At 40.3% G+C, this 22,920-nt stretch overlaps 1 protein-coding gene across 2 annotated transcripts in view; it reads left to right on the top strand.

Annotated features, from left to right (window-relative positions):
• Window positions 1-22,920, top strand: part of Nipal2 (NIPA-like domain containing 2) — a 106,412-nt gene that overhangs the window by 40,771 nt on the left and 42,721 nt on the right. Inside the window, exon 4 of one of the 2 annotated variants that reach the window (NM_145469.5) lies at window positions 13,406-13,465. The exons of the other annotated variant lie outside the window; for it this stretch is intronic. Within the exon in view, the coding sequence (NP_663444.2) occupies window positions 13,406-13,465 (60 nt within the window). The remainder of the gene's footprint in view (window positions 1-13,405; window positions 13,466-22,920) is intronic. 2 annotated transcript variants of the gene reach the window in all.

Here is a 22,920-nt window from a genome sequence, read left to right as displayed (position 1 = left end):
CAGCCAGGGCTACACAGAGAAACCCTGTCTCGAACCCCCCCCCCTCAAAAAAAAAAGCCAAAGGTTAAAGAGAACCAGAAATAATCAGTGTAAAATGGTGTCTTCCAGACATGATAGTACAGTTCCAGTCATGAACTCAGCTCCTGTGGCTGCCTATGCAACACCTGCATAGATGAAGCCAGTCATCACTATAGTGTGGCAGGGAGGGGGCAGTGAACAATGGCCTGACTCACACCTGTGTGTCTGTTTCTCCAGTCAGCTAAGACCCAGGAACCTCATACAACACGGCCTGTAGAATTGGTCGGGGGGGGGGGGGGGGGTGTAATCATAAACTGATGAAATGGACAGCAGTTCTTTTTTTAAAAAAAAGATTCCTTTATTTTTAATTTTAAGATTTATTTTTATTTATAAAGGGAAGATATGGCTATGTTCATGTGAGTGCAGGTGCCTACAGAGGCTAGAGTCATCAGATGTCCGGAAGCTGGAGTTCCAGATGGTTGTAAACACACACACACACACACACACACACACACTGTACACACTCATGAATATACCCACATGGGTGCTGGTAACAAAACTCAGGTCCTCTGCAAAAATAGTATATTCTCTTAGCTGCTGTTTCTCCAACCTAAGATTTCAGTTTATGTTGTTTCACAATAGTTAATCAGTTCACAGGAAGATACTCAAGAATATTCACTCCTGTGAATGCTTCGACGTTTCTAAGCCTATTCCAAAGAGAATGAAATGAGACCATTCCTGCATCTACAAAATATGGCCTTACACTTAACTGTTGTCTATTTTATACCTTTATAACTAAGTTCTATATTATAAATAGATATAAGGATGGTTAAAAATAAGAAGTTATTTGCAGTCCAGAAATTAAGGCTATGTGGAATTAAGGAGATTCGTGGGGAACCTCACTCAGTATAAAGTCAATTAATCCAAGGGCAGCAAGCAGGACTGTGCAGGAGGAGACTGGCTCCAGGCTGCAGAGAGGCATTGGTAGGACGCACCAGTGATACTTTTCAGTTCCACCCTTACAAGCACACTGATTTCAAGCCTAAGAGAGAGATTATTTCACAAACATTCACAGTGCTTTGGATGGTGCGCAGTTAAAGGTAAGAAATGAACACTGAGTAAGTATCCCCCATGTCAGGTGCTGCATGAGATGTATAAACAACACCATTCTTAATTGTGGCTAAGGTGAATAGGAGTAGGAGATAGAGTCAATTTGGAGGTGATTAGATGGAATCAAATACTTGGAATATCATATTGCACAAAGGCAGGTAATAGCTGCAAGCTCTCATTGGCCCAGGATAGTTTCCTCAGAAATTAAAACCAAGTATCCTGTTGCCCAACTGATTTGGATTAAGGCAGGAACTAATAGACTGAGAGGATGATGAGAGTCAGAGCTGTGCCTGGTCCCTTCTGTCTGAATATCTAATAAGCTAGCTTTTGTAACCCTCACTGTAAACCTCCCTGTGGGATCTCTATTGTTCATGTGTCTCTCTGGTGCTGTTAAAAAGCCCTAACTGAACTGTGTCTGCAGTCCATTAGAGAATGGTCAGAGTGCAGCCTGCAGCCTTACTGGGGTCTTTTGAAATTCCAGAGAAGTCATGTCAAGCAGAAACGTTGGTCTCCAAGACTTTTATTAGAAACAAATGAGAGGAAACACAAGCAGACCAATGAGCAAGCGATGTGTAGTCTTACTCAAACCTTGATGCCACAGAGTCTCTGTCTCTGGGAGCAACAAGCTTAGTGCTAATGTGCTCAACTCACTGCAGTCCAGAAATGTCTGTGATGGATGTCTGTGACAGCATTTCACATGCATATTGGTTTTAGTGCTGAAAATATGCAGAAAATACCTCTTTTCCACATGGCTTGCATTTTTTTCTTCAGCACATTTGTCCAAAACCCAGCTTATATAAACCGTGTGGACTAAAGCTCTGACGTTTTAATTTTCTGTCTGCTCATACATTCTCAAGCAGAAAACTTGCTGAATTCTAAAGCTTTATTTGAAACATGTTTTCCATCCATCTTTGTTTTTTTGAGAATACCACAAACTATTTCTAGACAAATTGCTGACAGTGAAGTAATGGGCTATTAAATTTATAATACAGAATTAATGTTGTCAGTGGTGGTATTTTTACCTTTTGGGGGGATGGGAGACTTTTCAGGTCATTAATGCATGTCAAGGAAAATGTAGAAAGGAAAAGAGTACTGTCCTTAATCCAGGTAAATGTCTTGTCTAGAAAAATACAAATCACCATTGGTCAGTTGTTATGTCTTTGTTATCCTCAATAAATAAAGTGGGACTTTTTTCATCAAAATGAGTTTCTTGACACTTTCGTCCCTGACAGCATAGATAGATGGTGGGGCAACTTTTTCAGCATAAGAAAGCATCTTTCAAGCTGTCACATACTCAAAGCTTTAGATCCTAACTCGCTGGAATACATTGTAGTTGACATACTTTTTTTTTTTTTTCTAAAAATTCTACAACTAACGGGAAAGATAGTTGTAGAGCCGTACCTCAGCATGGTTTGAGCTGACTGAGCCCTTGAGTATGTTCACTCTGTCCATAAGAGTGAGGTCTGATTGTGGCTGACAGGGATGTGTTTTGGTGGTTTGTTTCTAGCAGTGCAAAAAAGCTACCATATAGTGACCAGAAACCAGAAGCCAGACATTTACTTGTTAAGGTCTGTTTGTAGAATTACTATGTAAATATGTTCTTTTCATGCGTAGAGTTTGAGATATTTTTGACAAAGGAATTTTTATTATTGTTTTTGCCTTCTGGTTTCTCATAGTATCAACATACTGTCTTTCCTACTATTATAGAGGTTAAAACCAAAAGTTGTCTTAGAGATGAAATTGATGAAATTCTCACTTGTAGATTAGGTCAGAGTTTATATATCAATATTTTCTACACTGGTGCCTATTACTAGAACTGGCCAATGCTTTGTATTGTTTGACTCAAACAGTGTTTTTGAGGGACATGAATTGGTGTCCCTCTGTTTAAAAGTGAGTTAGACCACATCACACAAACTATTCTTTAAAAATCCCAATTTAGAAGCGCTGGACTTGCAGTTAGGTTGAATAATTCATCATTCAACCTAACCTGCATCATTCATGGATCTTGTAGAGTTTCTCGTGGCCACTACTGTGATTCATTATCACAGACTAGCTACCACCATCACCACAGCCTACATGCCTAGTCCCTCGCCACAGCCACCCAAGCTCCCTCGCCCCTCCATCACCACAGCCCAACAATACTTCTTGTCTTTTAGCTATTACCTAACTTGTCCCTATAGGTACTAGGATTCATAACTTTCAACAAATTATATAAGAATGTGCATGTGTGCCTGTGTGCGTGTGTGTCTGTGTGTGTCTGTGGGTGGGTGCTAACTTTTAGGTTATGTTTATCTTGAAAAATAGTGGATATAGATTGGGGCATAGGGACTAACAGCCTACCACACATGAGGCCCTTGTTTTCCTAGCACCACCAAAGTAAAAGTGAAAATAAAGGGTTAAAATGGATAAAAATAAGTAAAAGTGACCAAAATCACTAAAAATTAGCCCTGTCATGCATATCTGAATAGTTTTGACATTTCTTATTTTAACCCTTTAATTCAATAACATTATTTGGGGCAGAAATAGTTAAAACTGCAAGAACACAAATATTTTAGAGTTATACATTTTAAATGGAACAATCATTTATCTACTCCTTTTTATTTTTTAGATTTCTTGATTTTTATTTTATGTATATGAGTGTTTGCCTTTATATATGTCTGTATATCACAAAGGAACTTAGAGTCCAGAGAGGTCAGAGTCCCATGTGTTAATATCTGCCTTTGAAGATAACTGTTAATGAAGGTTTGTACTTGATTACAGAAATAAACCCAAATCAAACTTCATACAACCTTTTACTCTCTGTTTCTCTCCCTCCCCCTCCCTCCTTACTTCCCTCCCCCTTCTGTCTCCCCTCTCTTTCTCACCCTCACCTTCTCATCCTGACTTTTTATGAATCTTAAAACACAGCTCTTGACCATGTTACACTAAATAACTCTTCCTTAGTAATAGCCAGACTTGCACTGAGCCTCATATACTGAGTGATTTCATAGAAGAGGTGCCGTGGACTGGCCTCAGTCAGCCCCCCTCAATCCATGGGAGAAATCAGGGTTCCAGTACAGGTGGGCAGGAGTCAGCAAAAAGGGTGACAAACAGACACGGACACAAGGGAATGTGCTGTATCTGAATGTTATTTGTCAAATCAAGCACCAGACTTTTAATACAGAAGAAAATAGGGAAGTTAAGTGACATGTTGGCAAGGTACAATGAGGTTACCGGATGCTTAATGACTCTTACACAAAACAGAGGAATGTAAACACAAAGACTGGCAGGAACTGGGCAATAAAACAACTGAGACAAAGTCTGCTCTATCTAAGGTCAGCTATAGTCTTAGAAGCCAGGTGTGAGGTCTTTACACTCCTGGGGTAAGGGCTTTTATGCCCAAGCCATGGTTCTAATTAGGGAGTTCCATTCTAGCTAACCTTCTCATGAATAATGCAATACTCTAGTTTCTCCTTAAACCACAGCCTGATCTACTTCCTAAACCATTGTAAATTCCTGTATATGGGAGCAACTTGGCTTTTATTCTAAGTGATAGTGTGGGGGGGACTTTCTGCTAATAAGTAATGTAGTCTGCCATACATGACTATAATAAGAATTCTAAACTTACGTTGCTAAGCTTGCCCTGAGATTTCTAAATCTATGTAGTAGATAGTAATACCTGATTTCTTTCACTATCTCTCTTACAGTACTAGAGGCAATTCTGAATGTCACTGAATAGGCATCATTCTTACTGAGTTCCAAGCCCAGGGTCAGCTCGAGGACTACGTAGGGCATTGGTGAAGGCCAAGAAGCAAAGTTCGATTTTGCTTGGGTATTTGGCAAGTCATTGCTTGGAGATACCTATAATAAAACAATACTGAAAGAAAGCACACAGATCCATTCACAAGGACACGTTTGGAGCATTCATTATACGGGATGCCACAGTCCCAGGAGACTAAGTTTCTGTGGACTTTTCGCCTTGGGACTGCATCCAAGCTTTTGGGCCTGTCACGTGAATCACTACTGCAGTGGGTGTGGCAAAGAGGAGAATGCAAGCTAACCTTGGGGTTGATTTCTCCATAAATTAGGAAGCCTAACACCAGTGTACATACCTACTTCTGAGACTGGCTCTTCAGCATCTAAGATTTGGCTAAAACCACCAAAAGTGTGCTTGACCTGCATCTGTTTTTATTAGAAATCTAAATCAATCAATCAATCAATCTCTCTCTCTCTCTCTCTCTCTCCCTCCCTCTCTCTCAGTGTGTGTGTGTGTGTGTGTGTGTGTGTGTGTGTTTTAGTTAGCTCATGTCAACCTTGAGCAGAATAAATCTCCATTCTGATTGCTAACCTGAGTGATTCACAATGGTCAAAAGAAAGCATATGACTCACAGATAAATGTTACATTGTAATCATTGCTGAGTCTGCCTGCCCAAAAAGCATTGGAATTTCAAGGTTAAGCAAACAGTAAACTGTCCTTGGATGCCCTATTTTGCATTATTAGAAGATTTTATATCCTTTTTCCTTATGGTTAATATCCTTAATCAAGGCTTTTGCTCTACCATAGCTCCTATAAAAAGTTTATGTTTTGGTATATTTAATCTCTTAAAGTTAATTTTTAAAAATTAAATTACATATTTAATTACTGAACAATAATGGTATATCTTCACAAAGTACAGTGTGATGTTTTATAGAATGATCAAGTCAAATAGTTAACATATCTGTCAGCTCACTAACATATTTTGTTAAGAACATTTAACCATTTAAAATATGCAGTGCATATTATTTTGCAGTGCAAAAGAACACTAAAATATATTCCTCCTAGTAATAGAAAAATTGTGCTCATTTGAGTTTTTTAAAAATTGTGCTTCTGTGTGTGTCTTTGGAGTCTGTGTGTGACACTGTGTGATGAGCTGTGCCTCCCCAACTCTCAGCATCTTCGTTTATAAAGTGCAGTGATGCCTGTCTCCTTGGAGTAATTACTCCATGTAGAATAGAATAATCCATAGAATAGCCACCACTGAGATTAAGATATGGCGCCATTAAAACCCATACTGCTCTTGCAGAGGACCCAAGGTCAGTTCCCAACACTCACACTGGGCAACTCACAAATGTTACCTGTAACTCCAGCTGCAGAGGGATCCAAGGATACCTGTGCCCATGTGCACATCCCTACACACACACATGCATAATTTTAAAATATTACAAGTAAATCTTTATGAAAAAGAATAATCATTATATCTATATAGTTTATATAATAATCATATATGATAATAATTTTATTTTTTAAAAATATCACAATGTAAGTATTTTTCTTATCATTGTAATTTTCCATCACAATTTTTATTGGCTGTCCATTACTGCTGAAGTCTTATACTGTTCTAGTTTTCCACCATGGAAAAACAATTTTGTAATGATAGGTTAGGACTCTTCAATTTTTTAATTACTACCTTAAGGCAGATTTCCAGATTCAGGTCAAAGAATCTGAACAGTTGGATGGTTACAAATGGGTATGAGATCACTCTCTTTACAAATTCTGTCACTTCCCGGCAGCAGGTGTGATGGAGAAGGGTAATGAATTCACTGCTTCCCTCAGCATCTGCCTCAGCTCACCCTTAGCACCTGCTCTGTCTTGCCTTTCTGTTACGATGGCTAAAGTTGGACTTTTCCCTGTTTATCTGCTCTGGGTTATGAATTGTTCATATCTGTGGCCATTTATTTACTATTAAGTAGTAAGCATGAGTGTCTTTTCCTACTGGTGAATCTCCTGAACCATCTGTTAGTAAGGGAAGGTGGTGTATCTGCCCCTGGAACTTTCAGTCACACCTTCACCACAGACCCCAGTTATCACAGAAAGCAGGTAGACTGCCTCTTGGTATTCCCTCACATTTGTGAAGCCACATTTAAAAAGCACACGAGGCATGGCTTCATCTGTGTGCTGTTAAATCACTGGTAGTTGCATATGTAAACAGAATGGGGTCACTGGCTTCATCTCACCAGCCTAAGAAGTGAAGGTAAGATTTTAGCTTGTGTGCACTGCACCAGCTTGACAGAAGCCAAGCTAGAAGCCAATGTCTACCCTCTCAGCCCAGTGCCCTACTGTCCTCTGCAGCCCTGGAGTCCAGAGACTTCCAAGAGAACTTCTAGTTTTCACTCTCAGTGACATTTTAAACAACCAAAGAACAGAGAAGTCTTTCAGGCTATGTCTGATTGTCTTTTCTCTGCTTCATGAACCAGACTCACACTGTCTAACTGTGACTTTCCTTAAGCATAATGAAATGAGGAGCTGAAGACAGCTCAGCTCAGCTCAGCCCCTTTTACAAACTTTATATTCAGCTCCCAAGATAAGATGATCCTCCGAAGAGCTGAGCACCACATCCACTGACAGTGGTTGATAAGCTTGGAGGAAAGAGGGGGCCGACTCTGTAAGCTTTCCTACTTGCCAACAAGAGCAATTCATTGGGTTTTGCTTGGGAAAAATCATCTGTCTGAATGGTGAGCATTATTAACTCTCTGCAACTGTTGAGTGCCTAGAAAGCATATATTTTCTCCTGGCTTTCCTTATGCTCTTTTTTTCCTGAAAAGTACCTAGTAATTAATCACCAACATCTAGGAGTGTTCTCTGTGTCTTGGAGGGTCAGGTAGCAGAGAAGTCAAGCAACCGTAAATGTGCTGAAGGAAAGCTTCAGTCAGAGCTGTCTTTGGATGGTTACACCTGACATAGACCTGCAGGTGTGCTGCCTGGATGGTTACACCTGACATAGACCTGCAGGTGTGCTGCCTGGATGGTTACACCTGACATAGACCTGCAGGTGTGCTGCCTGGATGGTTACACCTGACATAGACCTGCAGGTGTGCTGCCTGGATGGTTACACCTGACATAGACCTGCAGGTGTGCTGCCTGGATGGTTACACCTGACATAGACCTGCAGGTGTGCTGCCTGGATGGTTACACCTGACATAGACCTGCAGGTGTGCTGCCTGGATGGTTACACCTGACATAGACCTGCAGGTGTGCTGCCTGGATGGTTACACCTGTCATAGACCTGCAGGTGTGCTGCCTGGATGGTTACACCTGACATAGACCTGCAGGTGTGCTGCCTGGATGGTTACACCTGACATAGACCTGCAGGTGTGCTGCCTGGATGGTTACACCTGACATAGACCTGCAGGTGTGCTGCCTGGATGGTTACACCTGACATAGACCTGCAGGTGTGCTGCCTGGATGGTTACACCTGACATAGACCTGCAGGTGTGCTGCCTGGATGGTTACACCTGACATAGACCTGCAGGTGTGCTGCCTGGATGGTTACATCTGACATAGACCTGCAGGTGTGCTGCCTGGATGGTTACACCTGACATAGACCTGCAGGTGTGCTGCCTGGATGGTTACACCTGACATAGACCTGCAGGTGTGCTGCCTGGATGGTTACATCTGACATAGACCTGCAGGTGTGCTGTCTGGATGGTTTTTAAAACTACTGATTTTTATTATCTTTCAGAACTTGAATATTACATGTTACAGTAGAAGTAAAATCAACCCTGCTCTAGTTGTTCATTAGGCCATGGCTATTGATAAAACAACAACTAGAAATAGTTGAGCTTGGTACGTCTCTGTTTATAGAGATGTATGGGAATACTTGGTGTATTTCTGCTCATTTTAAAAATGTACTACTCTACCAGGAAGTCATGTCATCAGCTGTTACTCAGATATGGCCAGATTGCTCAGTACAAATCATATTTCACTCAGAGTTACATATAAATGCAGTACAAATAAATTCATCTTAGTAACATGTTATTTTTATTACTTTACTAAATAAATATTTTATTTTATGTAAAAACTTGGTGCAGGAGCTTGAGAGATGGTTCAGATCTCTGACACTCACTAAAAGCAATGTAGTAGGTATAGTGATGCATACCCGGCACCTGGCGTGAGACAGGGTAACAGATCCCAGGGGCTCACTGACAGCTAGTCTAGTTGAAACAGTGAGTTCCAGGTTCAGTTAGAGACTCTGTCCTAAAAACTAAGGGCTTAAAGACTGGCTCAGCAGTTAAGAGGATGAGTGGGATTCTCAGCATCAGGATGCTCACAACCTCCTATAACTCCAGCTCCAGGGGATCTGACATCTCTGCACTCATGTACACATACCCACATAAAATCACACACACACACACACACACACATAATTTAAAATAAAATGAATGAATATTTATTTAAATATGGTGGAGAATCATAGAGAAAAGCATCCAACAGCATCCCCTCCGATCTCCACATGCACAGGTGAGAGTAGTGTGTGCACACAACTCCTTGGTAGGAAATTTTCATGTATAGAAGTGCGTTGCAGTTCTACATTCCTTTAGAGAGGAAGAAGAGTATATTTGTTTCGTAAAACATAACTATGGCAGTTCGTACACCTCAGTGCATGTCATATATTTTAAGGTTTTATTACACTTGTATCCTTTTAGCTTGAAGCAATGAAATTATTTCCTACATGACATTTCCTCCACTCCCATATGAAAGTTAGATTATTTATGAAGCTATAGCTTAGCAACAAAGGAAAAGGAAATCTGTCCTTTCTGACCTCAAGGGAAGCAGAGTGCGCTGAGCCAGCCTTGGGCTAGAGAGGAAGAGCGCATGCTCAGCTCAGCTGGCCACCAGTGTTGCCAGATGAGGAATCAGAGAGCAAATGCACAGCCGCCTTTAACTTCAGTGTCATATGTGTGACATTCGGGACTAGGTGTTCCTCCTAGTCTATACTTTCTTCATGCTGTGGAAGCAGAGTTTGCCGTTTTCTCGAAGCCCTTGGCTGTGAAGTCGCCATTGCTAGGATGCGCTGTGTTCTTCATGCAGCCACAGCAGGTGTTTCGTTGTTACTCTAACCCTGTCCGGCTGGAAACACTTTGTCCAGGTTTCTAAGATGCAGTTTGTAAAGTTGCTGGTCTTCATGCCTTTCTAAGCCTCCGAACACAGGATTCTGGTGGTCTTCTTGAATTGTTTCTATCTTAAGACAAAAATTTTACATAATTCTCATACCTGTATTAAACTCAATTCTTAATTTCATAGACTTAGTTTGATAATTTAATATTCATAATTGTTTGTCTATAGAAAATCTTAAAATTCCTGAATACAATGCCAATGTCTTGTACTGTAAGATCAAAAATTGACAAATGGGACCTCATAAAATTGCAAAGCTTCTGTAAGGCAAAGGACACTGTCAATAAGACAAAAAGGCAACCAACAGATTGGGAAAAGATCTTTACCAATTCTAAATCCGATAGAGGGCTAATATCTAATATATACAGAGAATGCAAGAAGTTAGACTCCAGAAAACCAAATAACCATATTAAAATGGGGTACAGAGCTAAACAAAGAATTCTCAATGGACGAATACCAAATGGCTAAGAAGCACCTAAAAAATGTTCAACATCCTTAGTCATGAGTAAATGCAAATCAAAACAACCCTGAGATTCTACCTCACACCAGTCAGAATGGCTAAGATCAAAAACTCAGGTGATAGCAGATGCTGGCAAGGATGTGAAGAAAGAGGAACACTCCTCCATTGTTGATGGGATTGCAAGCTGGTACAACAACTCTGGAAATCAGTTTGGCGGTTCCTCAGAAAACTGGACATAGTACTACCAGAGGATCCAGCAATACCACTCCTGGGCATATACCCAGAAGATGGTCCAACATGTAATAAGGACACATGCTCCACTATATTCATAGCAGCCTTATTTATAATATCCAGAAGCTGGAAAAAACCCAGATGTCCCTCAATAGAGGAATGGATACAGAAAATGTGGTACATTTACACAATGGAATACTACTCAGCTATTAAAAACAATGAATTAATGAACATCTTAGACAAATGGATGGATCTGGAGGATTTCATCCTGAGTGAGATAACACAATCACAAAATAACACACATGATATGCACTCACTGTTAAGTGGATATTGGCCCAGAAGCTCAGAATACCCAAGATACAATTCCCAAAACACATAAAACTCAACAAGAAGGAAGACCAAAGTGTGGACACTTCAGTCCTTCTTAGAAGGGGGAACAAAATACCCATGGAAAGAGTTTCAGAGACAAAGTTTGGAGCAGAGACTAAAGGAATGACCATCCAGAGACTGCCCCACCTGGTGATCCATCCCATAAACACCCAACAAAACTGGACACTATTGTGGATGCCAATAAGAGCTTGCTGACCAGAGCCTGATATAGCTGTCTCCTGAGAAGCTCTGCCAGTGCCTGACAGATACAGAAGTGGATACTCACAGCCATCTATTGGACAGAGCACAGGGTCCCCAATGAAGGATCTAGAGAAAATATCCAAGGAGCTGAAGGGGTTTGCAGCCCCATAGGAGGAACATCAATATGAACTAACCAGTACCCAAAGAGCTCCCTGGGACTAACCTACCAACCAAAGAAAACACATAGTGGGACTCATGGCTTTAGCTGCATATGTAGCAGAGAATGGCCTAGTCAGTCATCAATGGGATGAGAGGCCCTTGGTCCTACGAAGGTTATATGCCCCAGTATAGGGGAGTGCCAGGGCCAAGAAGCAGGAGTGGGTGGGTTGGTGAGCAGGGGAAGAGGGGGAAGGGATAGGGGTTTCTGGAGGGGAAACTAGGAAAGGGGATAACATTTGAAATGTAAATAAAGAAAATATCTAATAAAAAGAGTAAAAGTATTTTCTGTAATAAAAAAAAAAGAAAATCTTGCTTTGATGTTTTAAAATCAAACTGCCCACTTAAGTGTATACTTGATAAATATTTCTCCCATCTGGATTGTTCTCTGTGAAACTTCCATTTAAATGTGTAACCTTTCCAGAAAGATTATGCAAGAGCAAAGATGAGCTCAAGTGAGAGTCTGGGGTGGGAATCATATGAGCATCCCAGCATATTTAAAGTAAAAACCTTGGGTATAAAATTCTTACCTTATTTTAAATAAATCACCAGAGCACCAGGCATAGTCATATTTAAAATATAACTGTGGCATCCATAGAGTGTGTCATTATATAGGCATTAAAATTATGCCTATGAAGAACTATTAATGACAGCAACTTGCTGCTTCCATAATGACTGAGGAAGCAGTATTTGGTAGTTGGATCTTAGCTGAGAAGGTAAAACATCTGCATATCAACTGTAGTTTTCTCTAGGTAACAAAAACAACCTTTCCTCTAGTTTTACTTTTAAAGACTCGGCTAGATTTTTTAAATAAAAAATTTAAATCTAGATTACACTATAGATCTTTTTTATGATTGCAATTTTGAGTTCTCCAGTGCCTGAATTCATCAAGGAATGAGCCTACAAGGGGAATAATGCAGAAGCCAACCTTACTCCTTGGCCTGAGGCCATAGCAGCAGGCTGTGGCTTAGCTGTGAGAGTCTACCAGTGTGCATCATTCTTGGAGGAGTGAGACACAACACAAAAGAAGAAGATGAAAAAAAGAAAAGTCTCAGATAAGATGAAAAACTACAGACTCCATCCCAAGAAAAGAGTCGAGTGCTCAGCTCAGTCAGATCTGCTCTTGAGTCTAGAGTTGATCACAGAATAGGCAGTTATGCTCCTAGAAGTCATGAACATAAAAGCACATGGTAGATCTGGAAATTATTATGTATTTTAGAAAGGACAGACGTAGAAGAGAAGCGAAATTGAGGGTAAATGTAAGGAAAGTGGCAGAAGAGATCGTAGCTGTCACTGAAGGTCACGGTCAGCAGCTCAGGTCATTGCCCTGTAAATAACAAGAAACCATTAGCGATTGAAAGCTGCAAATTTACTTTGTATTTTAGAAAGATTACTTTGGTGGTAGCATGGAGAACTGGAGAGTGAGATGTCAGACAGATGTTGTTGTGCTGTTAAGCAGAGGCATAAGCCAGAGCTGGGCTAGCTCAGGTTCATGAGGGCGACAGAGTGCAGTGCAGACCTGGGTGTGCTGTAGGAAGGAGAAAGAATCAGGAAAAACCCTGGACTGGGAGGCACTGGAGGGGATGCTGGGAGGTGATGAGTTGTGGTACCCAGTTTATTTGAAATATATAAATGTTAAATCATTCTCAGCTTCCTTTTCTTTCCCTCAGGGATTCCTGACTCTCTCCCTGCACTTCCTGTCTTCTCTTCTTTTCTCGTCTCTCCTCTCTTCCTGCTTCCCTTCCTTCTTCCCTCCATCTCTCCCTTCTTCCCCCCACATTCAGTAAGCTTATGAAGTCCTCCCAGTATATTGGCACTGCCCCAGGCACATGACTGAATGATATATGTTTTTATATTGGAACTACTACTAATGGCAATTTTCTTTGTAGGTAGTGCCATAATTTCTGTTATATTTCTAAAAGAAAATTTGAGAGCCTCGGATTTACTAGGTGAGTAACCTTTTAATTCATGTATTATAATACCTCTTGATCCATAAATACATACTACCTTAAAAAATTACATACTTAAAAACAAAAGTTAATGAAGAAGATGGAGATCTCACTTAGGGGTGAGCATAATGTCTGTGGCCACTCCCTCTCTCTTCTAACAAGAGCTTCCATTTCATCATGCCTGCTGCAGCTGTTATTGACAATAACAAATTGTTATTCTGCAATATTGTTGCTGCTAATGTTGTGAAGCTTTTATGAACACGATAAGATTCAAGGAAAACATCTGCAGTGTCCTATTAGAATACTTTATTTGAAAGTTCATATTTGCTATGTTATGTTTCTACTGCCTAAAATCAAATGTCACAAAGTATTAGTTCCATCAGACAGTACCTGCTTGTATTTAGTGCCTCCCAAAGGTAACCTACATGTTGTTTCTACAAATTTCTATCTAGCATGACTGAGAAGATGGCTTAGAGGATGAAGTGTTCTCTGTGCTGTCATAAGGACCTGACTGTCCCCGGCACTCACAGAAACCCTGACTAAGCTGCATGCTGAGGAACGGAGGAGGCAGAGGCAACCCCTGGGGGCTTCCTGGCTGGCAGTCTAGCTGAACAGAAACCTCCAAGTTCAGTGAGATCCTTCCTTGAAAAAAATAAAGGATCCCACATCTAAGGTTCAGGGAGTATTCTAGAGGAGAGGACAGAAAAACTGGAAGAGCCAGAGGATTAGGGAGTCTGCTGTGAGATTGTGTCTCCAAGTGATGTCAGAAGCTACACCCATAAAGTCTCACCAACATGACTGCCCAAGCATGAGCTGAAAAGGATTTCAATATATGCCAGAGTAGATAGGTGAAAACCCACAAGGCCTCAGCCCTACATGAACTACAGGCAACTAAGGACTGGCTGAGAGCAGGAGAAATAGGCATTCCTGGGGAGATCACATGAACCCTTATACAATATTAAACAGTCAGTGCTGAAAGCTACATGTGAGTGATGGGACACCAACTGAGCAGGTTATGTCTAGAAAAAAAATAGCTGGGCGTGGTGGCACACGCCTTTGATCCCAGCACTCAGGAGGCAGAGGCAGATGGATTTCTTAGTTCGAGGACAGCCTGGTCTACAAAGTGAGTCCCAGAACAGCCAGGGCTACACAGAGAAACCCTGTCTCAAAACAAACAAACAAACAAACAAACAAACAAACAAACAAAATATATATATATGTCTGTGTGTGTGTGTGTGTCAGAGACAACAAGACAGCTAACACGAGAGATAACCGGATGGCAAGAGGCAAGGGCAAGAACATGAGCAAAAGAAACCAAGGCTACTTGGCATCATCAGAACCCAGTTCTCCCACCACAGTGAGCCCCAATATCCAACACACTAGAAAAGCAAGACTCTGATTTAAAATCATATCTCATGGTGATGATAGAGGACTTTTAAAAGGGCATAAATAACTCTCTTAAATAAATACAGGAGAACACAAGTAAACAGGCAGAAGCCCTTAAAGAGGAAACACAAAAATCCCTTTTAAAAAATTACAGGAAAACACAACCAAACAGGTGAAGGAATTGAACAAAACCATGCTTATCTAAAAATGGAACTAGAAACAATAAAGAAATAACAAGGGGAGACAACCCAAGAGATAGAAAACCTAGGAAAGAAATCAAGACTTATAAATGCAGGCATCACCAACAAAATACAAGAGATAGAAGAGAGAATCTCAGGTGCAGAAGATACCATGGAAAACATTGACACAACAGTCAAAGAAAATGAAAAATGCAAGAAGCTCCTAACATAAAACATCCAGGAAATCCAGGACACAATGAGAAGACTAAACCTAAGGATAATGGGTATAGAAGATAGTGCAGATGCCCAACTTAAAGGTCCAGTAAATATCTTCAACAAAATTATAGAAGAAAACTTCCCTAACCTAAAAAGAAGAGATGCCCATAAACATGCAAGAAGCCTACAGAACTCCAAATAGATTGGACCAGAAAAGAAATTCCTCCCTTCACAAAATAGTCGAAAAACACAAAACGCATAAAAGAAAGAGAGAATATTAAAAGCAGTAAGGGAAAAAGGTCAAGTAACATATAAAGGCAGACCTATCAGAACTACACCAGACTTCTCACCAGAGTCTCTAAAAGCTGGAAGCTTCAGGACAGATGTTATACAGACCCCAAGAGAACACAAATGCCAGCTCAGACTACTATACCCAGCAAAACTCTCAATTACCATAGATGGAGAAACCAAGATATCCCATGACAAAACCAAATTTCATATTATCTTTCCACACATCCTGTCCTACAAAGGATAATAGATGGAAAACTCTGATAAAAAGAGGGAAGCTACACCCTAGAAAAAGGAAGAAAGTAATCTTCTTTCAACAAACCCAAAAGAAGATAGCCAAATAAACATAAAAATAACATCAAAAAATAACAGGAAGCAACAATCACTATTCCTTAATATCTCTTAACATCAGTGGACTCAATTCCCCAATAAAAAAACCAGAGACTAGCAGATTGGATATGTAAACAGGACCCAGCATTTTTCTGGATACAGGAAGCACACCTCAGTGTCAAAGACAGACACTACCTCAGAGTAAAAGGATGGAAAACAATTTTTCAAGCAAATGGTCCCAAGAAACAAGCTGGAACAGCCATTCTAATATCAGATAAAATTGACTTTCAACCAAAAGTTACCAGAAAGTATAAGGAAGGACACTTCATATTCATCAAAGGAAAATTGACCAAGAAGAACTCTCAAGTTTGAACATCTATGCTCCAAATGCAAGGCACCCACAATCATAAAAGAAACTCTGTTAAAGCTCAAAGCACACATTGCACCTCACACAATAATAGTGGGAGACTTCAACATCCCACTCTCATCAGTGGACAGAACACAGAAACACAAACTAAACAGAGACCCAGTAAAACTAACAGAAGTTATGGACCAAATGGATTTAATAGTTAGCTATAGAACATTTCATCCTAAAACAAAAGAATATGCCTTTTTATCAGCACCTCATGGTACTTTCTCCAAAACTGACCATATGATCAGTCACAAAAGAGGCCTCAACAGAGATAAGATGATTGAAATAATCACATTCAGCCTATCAGATCACCATGGACTAAGGCTGACCTTCAATAGTAACAAAACAACAGAAAGCCCACATATACATGGAAGCTGAACAATGTTCTACTCTATGATAACTTGGTCAACGAAAAAAGAAAGAAAGAAATTAAAGACTTTTTAGAATTTAATGAAAATGAAGGCACAACATACCCAAGTATGGGACACAATGAAAGCAGTGCTAAGAGAAAAACTCATCAGTTTGAGTGTCCCCCAAAAGAAACTTGAGAGAGCATCCACTAGCAGCTTAACAGCACACCTGAAAACTCTAGAACAGAAAGAAGCAAATTCACCCAAGAGGAGTAGATGATAGGAAATAATCAAACACTTGCTGAAATCCACCAAGTAGAAACAAAAAGAACTATACAAAGAATCAACAAAAACAGGAACTGTTTTCTTTTGTTTGTTTTGTTTTCTTTTGTTTTGTTTTGTTGAGAAAACCAAAAAGAGAGATAACCCATTAGCCAGACTAAACAGAGGGCACAGATACAGTATCCAAATAACAAAATAACAACAGAAACTGAGGAAATTTTAAAAATCATCAGATCCTACTACAAAACCCTATACTCAACAAAACTTGAAAATCTGGATGAAATGGACAATTTTCTAGACAGATAGCAAATTACCAAAGTTAAATCAGGATCAGATAAACCATCTAAACAGTCCCATAATGCCTAAAGAAGTAGAAGCATCCATTAAAAGTTTCCCAACCAAATAAAGCCCAGGACCAGATGGTTTTAGTATAGAATTCTATCAGACCATCATAGAAGACCTAATACCAATACTCTTCAAACTATTCCACAAAATAGAAACAGAAGGAGCACTACCCAATTCATTCTATGAAGTCACAGTTACACTAATACCAAAACCACACAAAGCCAACAAAGAAAGATAACGTCAGACCAATTTCCCTTATGAATATCAATGCAAAAATACTCAATAAAATTCTTGCAAACTGAATCCAATAACAGATTAAAACAATCATTCATCATGATCAAGTAGGCTTCATCCCAGGGATGCAGGATGGTTCAATATACAGAAATCCATCAATGTAATCCACTACATAAACAAACTCAAAGGAAGAAAAACACACAATCATTTCATTAGATGCTGAAAAAGCATTTGACAAAATTCAAACATCCCTTCATGTTAAAAGTTTTTGGAAGATCAGGAATTCAAGCCCATACCTAAACATAATAAAAGCAATATACAACAAACCAGTAGCCAGCATCAAACTAAATGGAGAGAAACTTGAAGCAATCCCACTAAAATCAGGGACTAGACAAGGCTGCCCTCTCTCTCCCTATATATTCAATATAGTACTTGAAATTCTAGCAAGAGCAATTAGACAACAAAAGGAGATCAAGGGGATTCAAATTGGAAAGGAAGAAGTCAAAATATCACTATTTGCAGATGATATGATAGAATATATAAGTGACCCTAAAAAAATCCACCAGAGAACTCCTAATCTGATAAACAGCTTCAGTGCAGTAGCTGGATATTAAATTAACTCAAACAAATCAGTGGCCTTTCTCTACACAAAGGATAAACAGGCTGAGAAAGAAGTTAGGGAAATGACACTCTTTGTAATAGTCACAAATGGTATAAAATATCTTCATGTGACTCTAACCAAACAAGTGAAAGATCTGTATGATAAGGACTCCAAGTCTCTGAAGAAAGAAGTCAAAGAAGACCTCAGGAGATGAAAGATCTCCCATGCTCATGGATTGGCAGGATTAATATAGTAAAAATATCCATGATGTTGAAAACAATCCACAGACTCAATGCAATCCCCATCAAAATTCCAACTCAATTCTTCACAGAGTTAGAAAGAGCAATTCTCAAATTCATTTGGAATAATAAAAAACCCAGGATAGCAAAAACTATTCTCAACCATAGAACTTCTGGGGGAATCATCATTCCTGACCTCATGTTGTACTAGAAAGCAATAGTGATAAAAACTGCATGGTATTGGTACAGGTAGATCAATGGAATAGAATTGAAGAGCCAGAAATGAACCCACACACCTATGGTCACCTGATCTTTGACAAAGGTGCTAAAGTCATCCATGGATATAAAGACAGTATTTTCAAACATCGAGCTGGTTCACCTGGAGGTTAGCATGTAGAAGATTGCAAATTGATCCATTCTTATCTCTCTGTACAAAGCTCAAGTCCAAGTGGAATCAGGACCTCCACATAAAACCAGATACCGTGAATCTAATAGAAGAGAAAATGGGAAAAAGTCTCCAGCATTTTGTCACAGGGAGAAAGCTCCTGAATAGAACACCAATGGCTTATGCTCTAAGATCAAGAATCGACTAATGGGACCTCATAAAATTGAAAAGCTTCTGTAAGGCAAAGGACACTTTGAATAGGATAAAAAGGCCACCAACAGATTGGGAAAAGATCTTTATTAGAGGGCTAATATCCAAGATATACAAAGAACTCAAGAACTTAGACTCCAGAGAACCAAATAACCCTATTTAAAAATGGGAACAGAGCTAAACAGAGAATTCTCAACTGATTAATATGGCATGGCCGAAAAGCACCTTAAAAAATGTTCAATATCCTTAGTCATGAGAGAAATGCAAATCAAAACAACCTTGAGATTCCACCTCACACCAGTCAGAATGGTTAAGATCAAAAACTCAGGTGACAGCAGATGCTGGCAAAGATGTCAGAAAGAGGAACACTCCTTCATTGTTGGTGGGATTGCAAACTGGTACAACCACTCTGAAAATCTGTCTGGCAATTCCTCAGAAAATTGGACATAGTACTACCTGAGGACCCAGCTATACCACTCCTGAGCGTATACCCAAAAGATGCTCTAACATATAATAAGGGCACATGTTCCACTATGTTCAGAGCAGCCATATTTATAATAGCCAGAAGCTTGAAAGAACACAGACGTTCCTCAAAGAGGAATGGATACAGAGAATGTAGAGCATTTACACAATGGAGTACTATTCAGTTATTAAAAACAATGATTCATGAAGTTCTTAGGCAAATGGATGGAACTTGAAAATGTCATCCTGAGTGACGTAAAAGAACACGTTCAGTATGTACTCATTAATAAGTGGATATTAGCTCAAACGTTTGGAATATCCAAGGTCCATTCACAGAACATATGAAGCCCAAGAAGGAAGACCAAAATGTGGGTGCTTCGGTGCTTCTTAGAAGGGTGAACAAAATACTCACAGGAAGAAATATGGAGACAAAGTGTGGAGCAGAGACTGAAGGAAAGGCCATCCAGAGACTGCCCCACCTGGGGATCCATCCCATATACAGACACCAAATCTGGTCGCTATTGTGGATAATAGCGGGAAGTGCTTGGTGAGAGAAGCCTGACAGTGCTATCTCCTGAGAGGCTCTTTCCAGAGCCTGACAAATACAGAGGCAGATGCTCACAGCCAACCACTAGACTGAGTGTGGGGTCCCTGAAGGAGGAGCTGAGGGGGTTTGCATCCCCATGGAGGGAGCAACAGTGTCAACTGGCCAGATAATCTTGAGCTCCCCGGGCCAGGACCACCAGCCAAGAATACACATGGAGAGACCCATGGCTCTGGCCACATGTGTGGCAGAGGATGGCCTCGATGGACAGTCCTGAAAGGAGAAGTCCTTGGGACTGAGGGTGTTCGATGCCCCAATATAGAAGAATGCCAGGGAGGGAAGACGGGCGTGGGTAGGTGGGTAGGGGAGCACCCTCACACAGGCAGGGAAGGAGGGATGAAATAGGTAGTTTCCAAAGGGAAGACCTGGAAAGAAGAAGACATTTGAAATGTAAATAAAGAAAATATCCAATTAAAAAATAAAGAGAAAAGAAAAAAGTCTAACATGAAGGGTAGAAGCACCTTCATCACCACACACCAAGAAAACATCAAAATAGAGCAGAGCCTCATATTAATCCTGCCATCTTTTGATGTATGTGTGTTAACAAGCAGCCTGTGTCTCTTAAACAATTTTTTTTTTTTGGCCAGGTACTACGATGCATTTTACATTGATTGGATTGTTTAACTGTGGGAATAACCCATTTCCAGAAGCAAACTGGATCTCAGAAAGATTAAGTAACTTTCCCAGGGTCACATAATTGGCAGGTGACAGAGCAGTGTTGTAACCATGGCAACTTGACAAAGCAGGAGCTTTGGCCTAGGATATGCTCCTAAAGCCATGCAACATGTGAAGTTATTTAAATACATTCTTTAAGCCTTAATTTCCTTATCTTTAAAAGTCATATTCTATTACATATGAATGTGTGTATTAAAGTTCTTAGAACAGGGCCTGTCACATAGTAAGTACTGAGAAATATTAGCCATTACTTTTGTGACTACTAAAATCACTACTTCACACTCAAGTCAATCAGAGGGAACCTCAGGACACACTTGAGTAAAGTCAGCACAGCTCTCGTCTGGAGCATTGGTTTGCTTTGGTTTTCCTCTAACTGGGTGCTTTGGTGGGGATGGCACTGTAAAGTGACCTTTGTTTCACGCCACAGTTGAGAAGGAGCAGTTCTTACCTTTAATGTGTTATCAGTGGGAAAGTGGGGTCATCCACCCCACACCTTCTCCTTCAGCAAGCAATGCCATGAGATTATCACTACCTAAGATGGACTGACTCCCTCAAACTGGGAGTCCAGGGAAGCTTGTCCCACCTCACTCAGTAATGTGCATTTCCCTTATGCCTTTGTTACTTCTGCTCTTTCTGTTAAAAGCTAAGAATGCAGGGTGGTTTTTTTTTTTTCTTTTCTTTTAGATGAACAAAAACAAAACAGGGGAAAAAGTAGCTAGTGGTGTTTTCTTAAAGGTTAACATATGTGCACACTAAAAATTAAATTGTCGGATTGTGAGAAGGAATATCATTTATTTTTCCCCTGCTTCAAACAAATGAAAGTTTGTGTTTCGTGATGGAACAAATGAAGATTTGAGACCATGTGGAAACAAGCTGAACTAATTTATTGCCAAATATTGCTCTCTGGCCATAAAGCTTTTCACCACTAGCCTCAAAAAATGACCTCACAAAAGCCTCATCTGAAAGGATTCACCAGCCATTATTAATTAACTCACTGACAGGCTTTGGCCCCTGCTCTGATTCTTAGTGGATTAATAATTTTAAATTATTTTAATGATTATTTTTCCTTTAAAAAGGGAAGGGAGGGAGGGAGAGGGGGAAGGAAGGAAGGAAGGAAGGAAGGAAGGAAGGAAGGAAGGAAGGAAGGAAGGAAGGAAGAAAACAAACACCAGACTCCTCTAGGGAAAGTACCCAAGGAGCTGAAGGCATTTGCAGCCCCGCAGGAGGAACAACAATATGAACTAACCAGTACACAAAAAGCTCCCAGGGGACTAAACCACCAACCAAAGAAAACACATGGTGGGACTCATGGCTCCAGCTGCATATGTAGCAGAGGATGGCCTAGTCGGTCATCAATGGGAGGAGAGGCCCTTGGTCCTGTGAAGGCTCTGTGCCCCAGTGTAGGGGAATGCCAGGGCCAGGAAGCAGCAGTAGGTGGGTTGGGGAGCAGGGTGGCGAAGGGATAGGGGATTTTTGGAGGGGAAACTAGGAAAGGGGATAACATTTGAAATGTAAATAAAGAAAATATCTAATAAAAAAAAGGAAAAAGGGAGGGAGGGAGGGAGGGAGGGAGGGAGGAAGGAAGGAAGGAAGGAAGGAAGGAAGGAAGGAAGGAAGGAAAATGAACACCAGACTCCTCTCTTTCCTTCACCTAGCCAAAACTATAGTGTTTTTCTCTTCTCCATCAGTCATCAAAAGTAGCAAATCTAATAGTCTCTGAAAACTACATTGATTTAGGCCCAGATAATAACATCATCAAAATACAAATTACAGTAAACTCCTCAACACTCCCCAGAGACCAGTAACGTAATAGTTCAAGTACCTACAATGGTTTCCCCAGGTTGATAGTGAGACCCAGGCCACGTACTTTCCTTCTTCTCACCCTCTGCTCCAAGATCAGCAAGCACGGTTGGGTTCATTTGTCTAGAATACGAATCCAGCCAAGTGAAGTGCCATTCTAGTTGAGAAGACAGGGTGCCATTTTGATTTCAGAGCAGCCTCAAGACGGGAAGCCTTTCTGATGGCAATTCCAGGACTACTTAATACCTGAGCCTGAAGGACCTGGATTCAATTGCTCCCCTAGTATTGATTAATACAGTTCATTATCCCAGTATTCCAAGAGAGCATTCCTTGGATTCTTGTCAATCAAGAGATAATGCACTGACCAAAAGAACTGTTTAGAGTCAGGTGAGCTGAAAATTTTAAGACTGAAGGCTGTCTGAAGTCAGGGCAAGACAAATCCTGGGAGTTACAAAAC

This window comes from Mus musculus, chromosome 15, assembly GCF_000001635.26.
Source record: "Mus musculus strain C57BL/6J chromosome 15, GRCm38.p6 C57BL/6J".
Taxonomy (NCBI): domain Eukaryota; kingdom Metazoa; phylum Chordata; class Mammalia; order Rodentia; family Muridae; genus Mus; species Mus musculus.
The sequence above is the reverse complement of the archived record's forward strand: the minus strand, read 5'-3'. Positions and strand labels throughout refer to the sequence as shown.